Raw genomic sequence first — 15,408 nt, forward strand, 5'->3', positions numbered from 1 at the left:
GGACCCCAAAACCCCCCAAAACCATAAGGGGATTTAGAAAGGGACCCCAAAACCCCCAAAAACCATAAGGGGGGACAGAAAGGGACCCCAAAACCATAAGAGGAGGTAGAAAGGGACCCCCAAACCCCTCAACCCATGGGGGAGGGACCCCCAAACCCCTCATAGAATGGGGAGGGGGCAGAAAGGAGACCCCAACCCCCCCCCAAACCCATAATGGGGGGAGAAGGGGTCCCCAAAACCATAAGGGGGACAGAAAGGGACCCCAAAACCATAAGAGGAGGTAGAAAGGGACCCCAAAACCCCTCAACCCATGGGGGAGGGACCCCCAAACCCCTCATAGAATGGGGAGGGGGCAGAAAGGGGACCCTGAGCCCACCCTAAACCATAAGGGGGGGCAGAAAGGGATCCCAAACCCCCTCAAACCGTGGGGGAGGGACCCCCAAACCCCTCAGAGAATGGGGAGGGGGTAGAAAGGGGACCCCAAACCCCCCAAAAACCATAAGGGGGGACAGAAAGGGACCTCAAAACCCCTCAACCCATGGGGGAGGGACCCCCAAACCCCTCACAGAATGGGGAGGGGGCAGAAAGGGGACCCCAAACCCCTCATAGAATGGGGAGGGGGCAGAAAAGGGACCCCAAAACCATAAGGGGGGTCTAGAAAGGGCCCCCAACCGCCCCCCCAGACCCCCCAAAAAGGAGGGGCCCCCCCCGACTGACCCTGGTTGGCGCCCATGGCCGCGGTGACCGTGGTGGCCGTGGGGGTGGTCCCGGTCTCGTGGGTCTCGCAGGGGGGGTTGGAGCAGCCGGGGGGGTCGCGGGGGCTCGGGGGCCCCCCCAGCGGGGACCCCAAAGCCACGGGGGCCTCCTGGCTCTGTGAGGAACACGGCCCGGTGGCCACCGGGGCGGAGACGGTAGCCACGGCCCCCCCGGCAGCCACCGAGGCAGCGTCGGCGGCCACCGAGGCGACGGTGGCCATCAAGGCGGGGGTGGCCACCGTCTCGGCCGGCCGGGAGCCCGCGGCTAGCGTGGCGGTGGCCGTGGTGGCCACGCCGGCCTCCTGGGGCTCGCAGGTTCGGGAGCCGGTGGCCACGGTGGTGGTGGCCGTGTTGGTGGTCCCCGTCTCGTGGGTCTCACAGGGAGGGTTGGAACACGGCCTGGTGGCCGCCGCGGCACTGTTGGTGGCCACCGGCTCGGCCGGCCTGGAGCTGGAGCTAGTGGCCACCACGGTGCTGCCGGTGCTGGTCGTCCCCGTCTCGGGGGGCTCGCAGGCTCGGGAGCCGGTGGCCACGGTGGTGGTGGCCGTGTTGGTCATCCCCGTCTCGTGGGTCTCGCAGGGGGGGTTGGAGCAGAACCTGCTGGTAGCCACGGTGGCCGTGCTGGTAGCCACGGTGCCCTGGGCCTCAGATAAAGACCCGAAGAAGGTTCTGGAGCCCATGGAGGTCGTCACCGTGTTGGTTGTCCCCGTCTCGTGGGTCTCGCAGGGGGGGTTGGAACAGAACCTGCCAGTGGCCACGGTGGCCGTGTCGGTTGCCCCCAACTCCTGGGCCTCACACGAAGAGCTGGAGCAGAACCTGGCGGTAGCCACAGTGGCCATGTTGGTAGCCCCGGTCTCTTGGCTCTGGCTCGAAGAGCTTGAGAAGGTTCTGGAGCCCATGGCGGACGTGGTGGTGGCCGTGTTGGTCGTCCCCATCTCGTGGGTCTCGCAGGGGGGGTTGGAACAGAACCCGATGGTAGCCACGGTGGCCGTGCTGGTAGCCACAGTCCCCTGGGCCTCAGATGAAGACCCAGAGAAGGTTCTGGAGCCCATGGAGGTCGTCACCGTGTTGGTTGTTCCTGTCTCGTGGGTCTCACGGAGGGGGTTGGAGCAGAACCTGCTGGTAGCCACGGTGGCCGTGCTGGTAGCCACGGTGCCCTGGGCCTCAGATGAAGACCCGGAGAAGGTTCTGGAGCCCATGGAGGTCGTCACCGTGTTGGTTGTCCCCGTCTCGTGGGTCTCGCAGGGGGGGTTGGAACAGAACCTGCCGGTGGCCACGGTGGCCGTGTCGGTTGCCCCCAACTCCTGGGCCTCACACGAAGAGCTGGAGCAGAACCTGGCGGTAGCCACAGTGGCCATGTTGGTAGCCCCGGTCTCTTGGCTCTGGCTCGAAGAGCTTGAGAAGGTTCTGGAGCCCATGGCGGACGTGGTGGTGGCCGTGTTGGTCGTCCCCATCTCGTGGGTCTCGCAGGGGGGGTTGGAACAGAACCTGATGGTAGCCACGGTGGCCGTGCTGGTAGCCACAGTCCCCTGGGCCTCAGATGAAGACCCAGAGAAGGTTCTGGAGCCCATGGCAGACGTGGTGGTGGCCGTGTTGGTCGTCCCCGTCTCGTGGGTCTCACAAGGGGGGTTGGAGCAGAACCTGCTGGTAGCCACAGTGGCCGTGCTGGTAGCCATGGTCTCTTGGCTCTGACTTGAAGACCTGGAGAAGGTTCTGGAGCCCATGGAGGTCGTCACCGTGTTGGTCGTCCCCGTCTCGTGGGTCTCGCAGGGGGGGTTTAGAGCAGAACCTGCTGGTGGCCACGGTGGCCACATTGGTAGCCGCCATCTCCTGGCTCTCACACGAAGAGCTGGGGGACAAGTTCGAGCCGGTGGCCACCGTGGTGGTGGCCGTGTTGGTCGTCCCCGTCTCGTGCGTCTCGCAGGGGGGGTTGGAACAGAACCTGCCGGTGGCCACGGTGGCCGTGTCGGTTGCCCCCAACTCCTGGGCCTCACACGAAGAGCTGGAGCAGAACCTGGCGGTAGCCACAGTGGCCATGTTGGTAGCCCCGGTCTCTTGGCTCTGGCTCGAAGAGCTTGAGAAGGTTCTGGAGCCCATGGCGGACGTGGTGGTGGCCGTGTTGGTCGTCCCCATCTCGTGGGTCTCGCAGGGGGGGTTGGAACAGAACCCGATGGTAGCCACGGTGGCCGTGCTGGTAGCCACAGTCCCCTGGGCCTCAGATGAAGACCCAGAGAAGGTTCTGGAGCCCATGGCAGACGTGGTGGTGGCCGTGTTGGTCGTCCCCGTCTCGTGGGTCTCACAAGGGGGGTTGGAGCAGAACCTGCTGGTAGCCACAGTGGCCGTGCTGGTAGCCATGGTCTCTTGGCTCTGACTTGAAGACCTGGAGAAGGTTCTGGAGCCCATGGAGGTCGTCACCGTGTTGGTCGTCCCCGTCTCGTGGGTCTCGCGGGGGGGGTTAGAGCAGAACCTGCTGGTAGCCACGGTGGCCACATTGGTAGCCGCCATCTCCTGGCTCTCACAAGAAGAGCTGGGGGACAAGTTCGAGCCGGTGGCCACCGTGGTGGTGGCCGTGTTGGTCGTCCCCGTCTCGTGCGTCTCGCAGGGGGGGTTGGAACAGAACCTGCCGGTGGCCACGGTGGCCGTGTCGGTTGCCCCCAACTCCTGGGCCTCACACGAAGAGCTGGAGCAGAACCTGGCGGTAGCCACAGTGGCCATGTTGGTAGCCCCGGTCTCTTGGCTCTGGCTCGAAGAGCTTGAGAAGGTTCTGGAGCCCATGGCGGACGTGGTGGTGGCCGTGTTGGTCGTCCCCATCTCGTGGGTCTCGCAGGGGGGGTTGGAACAGAACCCGATGGTAGCCACGGTGGCCGTGCTGGTAGCCACAGTCCCCTGGGCCTCAGATGAAGACCCAGAGAAGGTTCTGGAGCCCATGGCAGACGTGGTGGTGGCCGTGTTGGTCGTCCCCGTCTCGTGGGTCTCACAAGGGGGGTTGGAGCAGAACCTGGCGGTAGCCACAGTGGCCGTGTTGGTAGCCCCGGTTTCTTGGCTCTGGCTCGAAGAGCTTGAGAAGGTTCTGGAGCCCATGGCGGACGTGGTGGTGGCCGTGTTGGTCGTCCCCATCTCGTGGGTCTCGCAGGGGGGGTTGGAACAGAACCTGATGGTAGCCACGGTGGCCGTGCTGGTAGCCACAGTCCCCTGGGCCTCAGATGAAGACCCAGAGAAGGTTCTGGAGCCCATGGCAGACGTGGTGGTGGCCGTGTTGGTCGTCCCCGTCTCGTGGGTCTCACAAGGGGGGTTGGAGCAGAACCTGCTGGTAGCCACAGTGGCCGTGCTGGTAGCCATGGTCTCTTGGCTCTGACTTGAAGACCTGGAGAAGGTTCTGGAGCCCATGGAGGTCGTCACCGTGTTGGTCGTCCCCGTCTCGTGGGTCTCGCAGGGGGGGGTTAGAGCAGAACCTGCTGGTAGCCACGGTGGCCACATTGGTAGCCGCCATCTCCTGGCTCTCACACGAAGAGCTGGGGGACAAGTTCGAGCCGGTGGCCACCGTGGTGGTGGCCGTGTTGGTCGTCCCCGTCTCGTGCGTCTCGCAGGGGGGGTTGGAACAGAACCTGCCGGTGGCCACGGTGGCCGTGTCGGTTGCCCCCAACTCCTGGGCCTCACACGAAGAGCTGGAGCAGAACCTGGCGGTAGCCACAGTGGCCATGTTGGTAGCCCCGGTCTCTTGGCTCTGGCTCGAAGAGCTTGAGAAGGTTCTGGAGCCCATGGCGGACGTGGTGGTGGCCGTGTTGGTCGTCCCCATCTCGTGGGTCTCGCAGGGGGGGTTGGAACAGAACCCGATGGTAGCCACGGTGGCCGTGCTGGTAGCCACAGTCCCCTGGGCCTCAGATGAAGACCCAGAGAAGGTTCTGGAGCCCATGGCAGACGTGGTGGTGGCCGTGTTGGTCGTCCCCGTCTCGTGGGTCTCACAAGGGGGGTTGGAGCAGAACCTGCTGGTAGCCACAGTGGCCGTGCTGGTAGCCATGGTCTCTTGGCTCTGACTTGAAGACCTGGAGAAGGTTCTGGAGCCCATGGAGGTCGTCACCGTGTTGGTCGTCCCCGTCTCGTGGGTCTCGCGGGGGGGGTTAGAGCAGAACCTGCTGGTAGCCACGGTGGCCACATTGGTAGCCGCCATCTCCTGGCTCTCACAAGAAGAGCTGGGGGACAAGTTCGAGCCGGTGGCCACCGTGGTGGTGGCCGTGTTGGTCGTCCCCGTCTCGTGCGTCTCGCAGGGGGGGTTGGAACAGAACCTGCCGGTGGCCACGGTGGCCGTGTCGGTTGCCCCCAACTCCTGGGCCTCACACGAAGAGCTGGAGCAGAACCTGGCGGTAGCCACAGTGGCCATGTTGGTAGCCCCGGTCTCTTGGCTCTGGCTCGAAGAGCTTGAGAAGGTTCTGGAGCCCATGGCGGACGTGGTGGTGGCCGTGTTGGTCGTCCCCATCTCGTGGGTCTCGCAGGGGGGGTTGGAACAGAACCCGATGGTAGCCACGGTGGCCGTGCTGGTAGCCACAGTCCCCTGGGCCTCAGATGAAGACCCAGAGAAGGTTCTGGAGCCCATGGCAGACGTGGTGGTGGCCGTGTTGGTCGTCCCCGTCTCGTGGGTCTCACAAGGGGGGTTGGAGCAGAACCTGCTGGTAGCCACAGTGGCCGTGCTGGTAGCCATGGTCTCTTGGCTCTGACTTGAAGACCTGGAGAAGGTTCTGGAGCCCATGGAGGTCGTCACCGTGTTGGTCGTCCCCGTCTCGTGGGTCTCGCGGGGGGGGTTAGAGCAGAACCTGCTGGTAGCCACGGTGGCCACATTGGTAGCCGCCATCTCCTGGCTCTCACAAGAAGAGCTGGGGGACAAGTTCGAGCCGGTGGCCACCGTGGTGGTGGCCGTGTTGGTCGTCCCCGTCTCGTGCGTCTCGCAGGGGGGGTTGGAACAGAACCTGCCGGTGGCCACGGTGGCCGTGTCGGTTGCCCCGAACTCCTGGGCCTCACACGAAGAGCTGGAGCAGAACCTGGCGGTAGCCACAGTGGCCATGTTGGTAGCCCCGGTCTCTTGGCTCTGGCTCGAAGAGCTTGAGAAGGTTCTGGAGCCCATGGCGGACGTGGTGGTGGCCGTGTTGGTCGTCCCCATCTCGTGGGTCTCGCAGGGGGTTTGGAACAGAACCCGATGGTAGCCACGGTGGCCGTGCTGGTAGCCACAGTCCCCTGGGCCTCAGATGAAGACCCAGAGAAGGTTCTGGAGCCCATGGAGGTCGTCACCGTGTTGGTTGTTCCTGTCTCGTGGGTCTCACAAGGGGGGTTAGAGCAGAACCTGCTGGTAGCCACGGTGGCCACATTGGTAGCCGCCATCTCCTGGCTCTCACACGAAGAGCTGGGGGACAAGTTCGAGCCGGTGGCCACCGTGGTGGTGGCCGTGTTGGTCGTCCCCGTCTCGTGCGTCTCGCAGGGGGGGTTGGAACAGAACCTGCCGGTGGCCACGGTGGCCGTGTCGGTTGCCCCGAACTCCTGGGCCTCACACGAAGAGCTGGAGCAGAACCTGGCGGTAGCCACAGTGGCCATGTTGGTAGCCCCGGTCTCTTGGCTCTGGCTCGAAGAGCTTGAGAAGGTTCTGGAGCCCATGGCGGACGTGGTGGTGGCCGTGTTGGTCGTCCCCATCTCGTGGGTCTCGCAGGGGGGGTTGGAACAGAACCCGATGGTAGCCACGGTTGCCGTGCTGGTAGCCACAGTCCCCTGGGCCTCAGATGAAGACCCAGAGAAGGTTCTGGAGCCCATGGAGGTCGTCACCGTGTTGGTTGTTCCTGTCTCGTGGATCTCACAGAGGGGGTTGGAGCAGAACCTGCTGGTAGCCACGGTGGCCGTGCTGGTAGCCACGGTGCCCTGGGCCTCAGATGAAGACCCGGAGAAGGTTCTGGAGCCCATGGAGGTCGTCACCGTGTTGGTTGTCCCCGTCTCGTGGGTCTCGCAGGGGGGGTTGGAACAGAACCTGCCGGTGGCCACGGTGGCCGTGTCGGTTGCCCCCAACTCCTGGGCCTCACACGAAGAGCTGGAGCAGAACCTGGCGGTAGCCACAGTGGCCATGTTGGTAGCCCCGGTCTCTTGGCTCTGGCTCGAAGAGCTTGAGAAGGTTCTGGAGCCCATGGCGGACGTGGTGGTGGCCGTGTTGGTCGTCCCCATCTCGTGGGTCTCGCAGGGGGGGTTGGAACAGAACCTGATGGTAGCCACGGTGGCCGTGCTGGTAGCCACAGTCCCCTGGGCCTCAGATGAAGACCCAGAGAAGGTTCTGGAGCCCATGGCAGACGTGGTGGTGGCCGTGTTGGTCGTCCCCGTCTCGTGGGTCTCACAAGGGGGGTTGGAGCAGAACCTGCTGGTAGCCACAGTGGCCGTGCTGGTAGCCATGGTCTCTTGGCTCTGACTTGAAGACCTGGAGAAGGTTCTGGAGCCCATGGAGGTCGTCACCGTGTTGGTCGTCCCCGTCTCGTGGGTCTCGCGGGGGGGGTTAGAGCAGAACCTGCTGGTAGCCACGGTGGCCACATTGGTAGCCGCCATCTCCTGGCTCTCACACGAAGAGCTGGGGGACAAGTTCGAGCCGGTGGCCACCGTGGTGGTGGCCGTGTTGGTCGTCCCCGTCTCGTGCGTCTCGCATGGAGGGTTGGAGCAGAACCTGCCGGTGGCCATGCTGGCCGCGCCAGTAGCCACGGTGGCCTGGGCCTCACCCGACGAGCCGGAGCAGAACCTGGCAGTGGCCATGGCAGCGGCCGCGGCGGCCTCGTGGAGCTCTCCAGGTTGCCCGGAGCCCCCGCGGCTCCCGGGGCTGGGCCCGGGCGAGCCATCAGCCAGCAGCTGGAGCTGGGGGGCTAGCGCGGCGCCCACGTTGGCCACCAGGCTGGTGGTGGCCGTGTTGGTGGTCCCCGTCTCGTGGGTCTCGCAGGGCGGGTTGGAGCAGAGCAGGGTGACGGTGGCCGCCTCGCTGGCCGCCTCGGGGGCCCCGGCGGCCGCCGACTCCGAGGTGGGAGAAGCCAAGATGGAGACGGGCAGCTCCTGCATGGGCGGCGCCCCCACCCCGCTCGGCGTCGTGATCAGCGTCACCCGCGCCGGCGCCGCCACCGGCTGGGGGCCAACCCGCAGTCAGAGGTAGCCCAGGGCCGCCCCAAGCCACAGGCAGGGCCCCGCGGCCACCGACCGCGCGGGGCGGCCACCGCGCCAGCCCACAGGTGGCCACCGGGCCCTGCCGCACGGCCCATGGTAGGGGGCCTCGAGGTGCTACTGGGGGCCCTCAAGGTCCCACTGGTGGCCCTCAAGGTCAACCAGGTAGCCCACAAGGTCCTATTGGTGGCCCTCAAGGTCCCTCTGGTGGCCCACGAGCTCCCACTGGTGGCCCTCATGGTCCCACTGGTGGCCCTCAAGGTCCCACTTGTGTCCTATAAGGTCCTATTGGTGGCCCACGAGGTCCTACTGGTGGCCCTCATGGTCCCACTGGTGGCCCTCAAGGTCCCACTTGTGTCCTATAAGGTCCTATTGGTGGCCCACGAGGTCCTACTGGTGGCCCTCAAGGTCCCACTGGTGGCCTTCAAAGTCCTACTTGTGCCCTATAAGGTCCTATTGGTGGCCCACAAGGTCCTACTGGTGGCCCTCAAGGTCGCACTGGTGGCCCACGACCTCCTATTGGTGGCCTATAAGGTCCTATCTGTGGCCTATAAGGTCCCCCTGGTGGCCCTCAAGGTCTTATTTGTGGCCCTCAGGTCCTATTGGTGGGCCATGAAGTCCTATTGGTGGCCCTCAAGGTCCCACTGGTGGCCCACAACGTCCCACTGGTGGCTCTCAAGGTCCTATTAGTGGCCCTTAAGGTCCCAGTGGTGGCCCTCAAGGTCCCATCAGTGGTCCACGACCACAACCTCCCTCTAATCTATGGATCCTCCCATCTGGTGGCCCCTGGAGCCCAACTAGTGGCCCTTAAGCTCCTATTTGTGGCCCACAAGGTCCCACTGGTGTCCTATAAGGTCCCACTGGTGGCCCTCAAGGTCCTACTTGTGGCCCTCAAGGTCCTATTGGTGGTCCTCAAGGTCCTATTGGTGGCCCTTAAGGTCCCACTGGTTGCCTATAAGGTCCCACTGGTGGCCCTCAAGGTCCTACTTGTGGCCCTCAAGGTCCCACTGGTGGCCCTCAAGGTCCCACTGGTGGCCTATAATGTCCCACTGGTGGCCCTCAAGGTCCTGTTGGTGGTCCTCAAGGTCCTACTGGTGGCCTATAATGTCCCACTGGTAGCCCACAAGGTCCTACTGGTGGCCCTCAAGGTCCCACTGGTGGCCCCCAACCCCCTGCTGGCCTCCCACATCGGTAGCCACGTGATCCTACAGGTAGCCCCCAAGCTCTCGCTGGTAGCCCCGGCCCCGCCGCACCCCCTCCCGGCCCTGTAGCCGCAGTAGCCCCCTCAGTAGCCGCAGTAGCCCCCCCGGTAGCCCACCTGGACAGCGATGGTGGCGGTGGCCAAGGCGGTGGTGGCGGCGGCCGAGACGGTGGTGGGGTAGGGGCTGAGGACCTGGCTGGAGAGGGTGGCGATGGCCCCCAGCGTCGTGATGGGGGTGGCTAGCGAGGCCGAGGCCCCGTGGCCACCCGCCCCGGCCAGGCTGTTGGACACGGTGCCCGTCACCGTCCCCAGCGTCGTCACCCCTGCACCGTAACAAAGGAGACGCTCGTTAGGCTGAGAAGCACGGGGAACAGGGTAATTAGCCCCGGGAACCACGCGGCTACTGACGTCCAGGGCTAAGTAGCCACTCTAATGGCAGGAGAGCAGGTGAATTAGCCCCTTGAACAACGTGGCTACTGACACTGGGGACCAAGTAGCCACTCAAATAGCACAGGAACGTGTTAATTAGCCACGTTAATTATGTGGCTACTGATATTCAAGGCCAAGTAGCCACTCGAAGGGCCTCCAAATGTGTTAATTAGCAGATTTAATGATGGGGCTACCGACATCCAGGGCCAAGTAGCCACTTGAATGGCCTCCAAATGTGTTAATTAGCTGCTTTAATGATGTGGCTACTGACACAGAGGACCAAGTAGCCACTCAAATAGCACAGGAACGTGTTAATTAGCCACGTTAATTATGTGGCTACTGATATTCAAGGCCAAGTAGCCACTCGAAGGGCCTCCAAATGTGTTAATTAGCAGATTTAATGATGGGGCTACCGACATCCAGGGCCAAGTAGCCACTTGAATGGCCTCCAAATGTGTTAATTAGCTGCTTTAATGATGTGGCTACTGACACAGAGGACCAAGTAGCCACTCAAATAGCACAGGAACGTGTTAATTAGCCACGTTAATTATGTGGCTACTGATATTCCAGGCCAAGTAGCCACTCGAAGGGCCTCCAAATGTGTTAATTAGCAGCTTTAATGATGGGGCTACTGACACTGGGGACCAAGTAGCCAATCTAATGGCCTCCAAATGTGTTAAGTAGCAGATTTAATGATGGGGCTACCGACATCCAGGGCCAAGTAGCCACTTGAATGGCCTCCAAATGTGTTAATTAGCAGCTTTAATGATGGGGCTACTGACACTGGGGACCAAGTAGCCACTCGAATAGCACAGGAACGTGTTAATTAGCCACGTTAATTATGTGGCTACTGATATTCCAGGCCAAGTAGCCACTCGAAGGGCCTCCAAATGTGTTAATTAGCAGCTTTAATGATGTGGCTACTGACATCCAGGGCCAAGTAGCCACTCGAATGGCCTCCAAATGTGTTAATTAGCAGCTTTAATGATGTGGCTACTGACATCCAGGGCCAAGTAGCCAATCTAATGGCCTCCAAATGTGTTAATTAGCTGCTTTAATGATGTGGCTACTGACAATGGGGACCAAGTAGCCACTCTAATAGCACAGGAACGTGCTAATTAGCCACTTTAATGATGTGGCTACTGATATCTAGGGTCTAGTAGCCACTCGAATGGTGTGGGAAAGTGTTAATTAGCCACATTAATGATGTGGCTACTGACACGCAGGGCTAAGTAGCCACCCAAATGGCCTCGGAATGTGTTAATTAGCTGCTTTAATGATGTGGCTACTGACACTCAGGGCTAATTAGCCACTCGAACGGCACGAGGTGCACTAATTAGCCACGCTAATGGCTTGGCGATGTGCTAATTAGCCGCTCTAACCATGTGGCTACCGACACCAAGGGCCAAGTAGCCACTCGAATGGGCTGGCAGGGAATGTCAGGGACTAATTAGCCACTCTAATGGGGGGGGAACTTGTTAATTAGCCACTCTAGGGGGTGGGGGAGGCTAATTAGCCACCCTAATGACACAGGGCACGGTAATTAGCCACTCTAATGACCCAGGGGGTGGTAATTAGCCATTCTAATGACATCGAACATTTCAGCAAAGCCTTTGACACAGTTTCTCCCAGCGTTCTGCTTGAGAAACTGTCACCTCTGGCCTGGACAGGCGCACGCTCTCCTGGGCGGAAAACTGGTTGGCTGGCCGGGCCCAGAGAGTGGTGGGAAATGGTGTGAAATCCAGCTGGAGGCCAGTGACAAGTGGGGTTCCCCAGGGCTCAGTGCTGGGTCCAGCCCTGTTCAATGTCTTCATCAATGACCTGGATGAAGGCATCGAGTGCACCCTTAGCAAGTTTGCGGACGACACTAAGCTGGGTGGAAGTGTCGATCTGCTGGAGGGTCGGGAGGCTCTGCAAAGGGATCTGAACAGGCTGGACCGCTGGGCTGAGTCCAACGGCATGAGGTTTAACAAGGCCAAATGCCGGGTCCTGCACTTGGGGCACAACAACCCTGTGCAGTGCTACAGACTGGGAGAAGTCTGTCTAGAAAGCTGCCTGGAGGAGAGGGACCTGGGGGTGTTGGTTGACAGCGACTGAACATGAGCCAGCAGTGTGCCCAGGTGGCCAAGAAGGCCAATGGCATCTTGGCTTGTATCAGAAACGGCGTGACCAGCAGGTCCAGGGAGGTTATCCTCCCTCTGGACTCGGCACTGGTGAGACCGCTCCTCGAATACTGTGTTCAGTTCTGGGCCCCTCCCCACAAGAAGGATGTTGAGGCTCTGGAGAGAGTCCAGAGAAGAGCAACGAAGCTGGTGAGGGGGCTGGAGAACAGGCCTTATGAGGAGCGGCTGAGAGAGCTGGGGGTGTTTAGCCTGGAGAAGAGGAGGCTGAGGGGAGACCACATTGCTCTCTACAACTACCTGAAAGGACGTTGTAGAGAGGAGGGTGCTGGCCTCTTCTTCCAAGTGACAGGGGACAGGACAAGAGGGAATGGCCTCAAGCTCCGCCAGGGGAGGTTTAGGCTGGACGTTAGGAAAAAATTCTTTACAGAAAGGGTCATTGGGCACTGGAACAGGCTGCCCAGGGAGGTGGTTGAGTCACCTTCCCTGGAGGTGTTTAAGGCACGGGTGGATGAGGTGCTGAGGAATATGGTTTAGTGTTTGATAGGAACGGTTGGACTCGAAGATCCAATGGGTCTCTTCCAACCTGGTTATTCTGTGATTCTGTGAGTTTATGAACTGTTCACGTGGGCAGCCAATGTTCTGAGTACATAAAGGGCTCTGTTTCTCTTATCTTAACTTCTTAAGAATGCATAGCTTAAATAGTCCTGATGAAAGTGAGTTAATATATTAAACATGTTGTCTGCAGGGATTTTTTTTTTGTTGTTTAAATTTGGCCTGGTGTGATCAGCAGTCATGTGCTCACTCAAAATATAATCTTCCGTGTTTTGTTTGAGCATGTTTTTTGGTAATGGATTCTTCTACTAATTTAACTGTATAAATACAAGATCTTAACTAGTGTAGTGTGCTGGTATGGAAAACTAGTAGCTTTGTGACATTTGTGGTTTGACAAGTGAAGTTGTGCATGCTCCACATTAGCTCATATATACTCGTGAGATTGACAGTGGTGTAATTGTACTGATCTATATATACCTGTATACACAGAGGGGTGATAGGCCCTCAGGCTGTTTAATAACTGTTTAAGCATTTTCGTATCTCTTCAGAAAGTATCATGAGGTTTAGGTCACCTCTTTATCAAAACTTTTGTTGTAAAATGAAACTTTTTACTTAAATATTGCTTTGCTTTAGCTAAAGGCAGTTTTAGCCATCTTTTTTTTCATGCCCCTAGATGTCTTTTCTAGTGCAATTTTTCCCTTTAGCTCTAGTTTTTATCAGAGCCTACTGCTTTAAAATCCATATATTCTGAGGTTCATATCTTCTGACTGTTATGCAGGTCAACCTCTCCATCTCATTCCAGTCCACACTGATGACACAGTTTTAGCTACCTTAATTTTTTTTTTGCACTTCTAAATGTCCTGCTTTGCCTTCAATGTTCCTGGTTTTGTGTCAAAAGTTGAACAGCAGTTGTAGAAAGAACTGTTTAGTGATAATACCATGAGTTTGAACTGCTCAAGCATCCACCTTTTTATTTCCAGAATAACAACCTATTAAAATATATGGCTGTGCTTCGATCACAGTAATGGAGCTTGGTCTCAGCTGAAAATAACATTGTTGAGATTGCTTATAGTTATGGAACTGTGTGACATATTCACATATCTACATCTCTCATTAAGAGCTAAAGGGAAAAGGAAACAAGGTGTAAAGGCTTTTTGGTTTGTGGAGCCATTTTTCTGTAGATGGAAGCAAAGACCTCTTGGTTGATGTTAGAGTAAGAGAGTGGCTCAGACCTTGAAAACCATTGGCATGCCCATGTCAGTCATCCTTGAAATATGTTGGAAAGGTAGACCATCCCTGTAAAAAGCCAGATTCAGTGCTCTCAAAGCTTGGAGTATTGTAGCCGAACTTCACTTTCAGACAGATAAGTAGCATGTATAAAAGATGACTGGATGTCAGACCATTTTCCTTAAATATATGTGTAATCACAATTTAATGATAGGAGATGAAGTCAGAATGTGGAGTCTCTAAACCCAGGTGCACTTTCTGGAATCTGTTTTTGTGCTGAAGGTGTGTGTTTTCATACAGTGTCATTACAGCCTGAATCTTCCAAGGCAAACTGGATAAAATGTTTTCTTAGACTGCTTTTTGAGATTGATGATGTGGCTAAAACAAAAATCAAGATTTCTGTGGTTGGGAATGAAAAGAGACAGTTGGAGGATAAGTGCCCAGCTTATACATCTCACCAGCTGTTTCTATGTTACTTTCTCAAAACTGCTGATCTGGCATTTCTTCTTGTTCACTGTGTATTGAAACCACTTACACATTGAGAACAGCAAGTCTACTGTTCCTGACTTTGACAGGCAAAAGAAGGCGGCACCTGTAGCTACTTAGGAACTTGAAAGGTGGTACCTAGCAAAACCCCCCTCAGTCCAAACATTTGGAAGAGCTTCATGAATTTCAACTTGTTATATGCCCAATTTGAAATCCTTTCATGAGACTTCTCGGGGACCAGAGCTGTTGAGGAGGGTTTTATGTGAGTGAAATACAAGTGATGAAGGGCAGAGAAAATAGCGTAGATGGTTGCTTTTTGGTATGAGGCTGGAGGGAATACTTTTATAATTAGATTGTTGACTTGGTTTGAAAACAGGCCTTAAGAGCGAGCTGGAAAATAGATAGAGCTTACTTCATTGCACTTGGAGTGGGTATAATTTTATAAACTAGCCTGAAATTGTGTTTTCTCTTCAGAATCTATTCCAACGTTAAGTACTATGAAAACGTAGCAAGTTACTCCCAGCATTTCTGTAGTTGTCTACATGGCTGCATAACTGTACTAGATGTTATTTTATGTTGTTCAATAATTACTGAAATTAACATGAGGTAATTTTGATCTAAAGTAATGAGTTAACTCGGGGAGGAATAAACACTACTTGATGTGCTCTTACTGTGGCATCAGCTTATGGCCTTCCAGTATGATCTGACTTCCTGAAATAAAGATTACCTAGTTTGCCTGGATTAGTTGATGGTATCATGAGTCACTGCTAGAAAAATATTTCTTGGGTTTATAAACTTGAAAGCTAAGAGATAAAATTAAATAATGCACTAGAGAAGATAGTGTTTCCTGGATTTATTTTAGTAAACAAACAAGAAAAAAAATGCAGGGGTGCATGACTCAACTTTCATTTGTCTTGCTTTGTGGGAGTGAAGGTAGAAAAATATATGTCTTGTTCTTCTGAGTTTAGGATTAATACATTTTCACACTTAGTGATGTGCTTCAATTTGAAAGTACTTTTTTGTTTTGTCTGTTACTTTGAACGTCAAGTCAGTAGTTTTTCATTGTTTTATATTTTATTAAAAAAACCCCACAAAAACAACCACCAAGCACATTCAGGTTGTGCCAGACCTTTGTTTCACTACTTTTGAGGCCTTCTGGATCCGTATTTTATCTCCAAAAACTTTTAGAGTTTAGCTAGATAAATCTTGCATGCATGGGTACTAGTAGTGGAAAGCGATCCATTTCTTTGAAGCTTATTTCTTTGAGAAAGTAAAATCTGTAGGTTTTAACCACCTTTTTTTTCTCTTGTAATGTTTTTTGGTGTTCTAGGGTTTTTTTCATGTTTAAGACTGTAGTTGTGCTGTGTGCAGTGCGCTTGGCTGCGTTCAGTCAGCTTCTTGGGAGAATTCACATTAGTGGTTAATGTGCAGGTTGGTAGGCTGAAAGAGTCAGTTTTCAGTGCTCTGCTCT

The 15,408-nt window shown here is 56.7% G+C and overlaps 1 protein-coding gene across 1 annotated transcript; it reads right to left on the bottom strand.

The window, feature by feature from the left end:
* Positions 1 to 303: 303 nt before the first annotated feature.
* LOC138732426 (host cell factor 1-like) lies at positions 304 to 8,017 on the bottom strand. Its single transcript, XM_069879039.1, has 11 exons — positions 7,973 to 8,017; positions 7,233 to 7,883; positions 6,403 to 6,653; positions 5,941 to 6,240; positions 5,477 to 5,716; positions 4,799 to 5,038; positions 4,208 to 4,360; positions 3,136 to 3,375; positions 2,545 to 2,697; positions 718 to 1,424; positions 304 to 377 (listed from the first exon to the last, which is right to left on the bottom strand). Exons 1-11 carry the CDS (start codon positions 8,015 to 8,017, stop codon positions 304 to 306), a joined length of 3,054 nt encoding a protein of 1,017 aa, XP_069735140.1.
* Positions 8,018 to 15,408: the final 7,391 nt, after the last annotated feature.

This window comes from Phaenicophaeus curvirostris, chromosome 31, assembly GCF_032191515.1.
Source record: "Phaenicophaeus curvirostris isolate KB17595 chromosome 31, BPBGC_Pcur_1.0, whole genome shotgun sequence".
NCBI lineage: Eukaryota > Metazoa > Chordata > Aves > Cuculiformes > Cuculidae > Phaenicophaeus > Phaenicophaeus curvirostris.

What these genes read in the sequence shown, in the direction of transcription:
- LOC138732426 (XM_069879039.1), bottom strand. Translation starts at nt 8,017, where the DNA reads ATGGGCCGTGCGGCAGGGCCCGGTGGCCACCTGTGGGCTGGCGCG. An exon ending in GGCTCCAGAACCTTCTCCAG is followed by an intron (nt 5,039 to 5,476) that starts GTCTTCAAGTCA and finishes GGCCACCGGCAG; the next exon opens with GTTCTGTTCCAACCCCCCCT. An exon ending in GGCTCCAGAACCTTCTCCAG is followed by an intron (nt 2,698 to 3,135) that starts GTCTTCAAGTCA and finishes GGCCACCGGCAG; the next exon opens with GTTCTGTTCCAACCCCCCCT.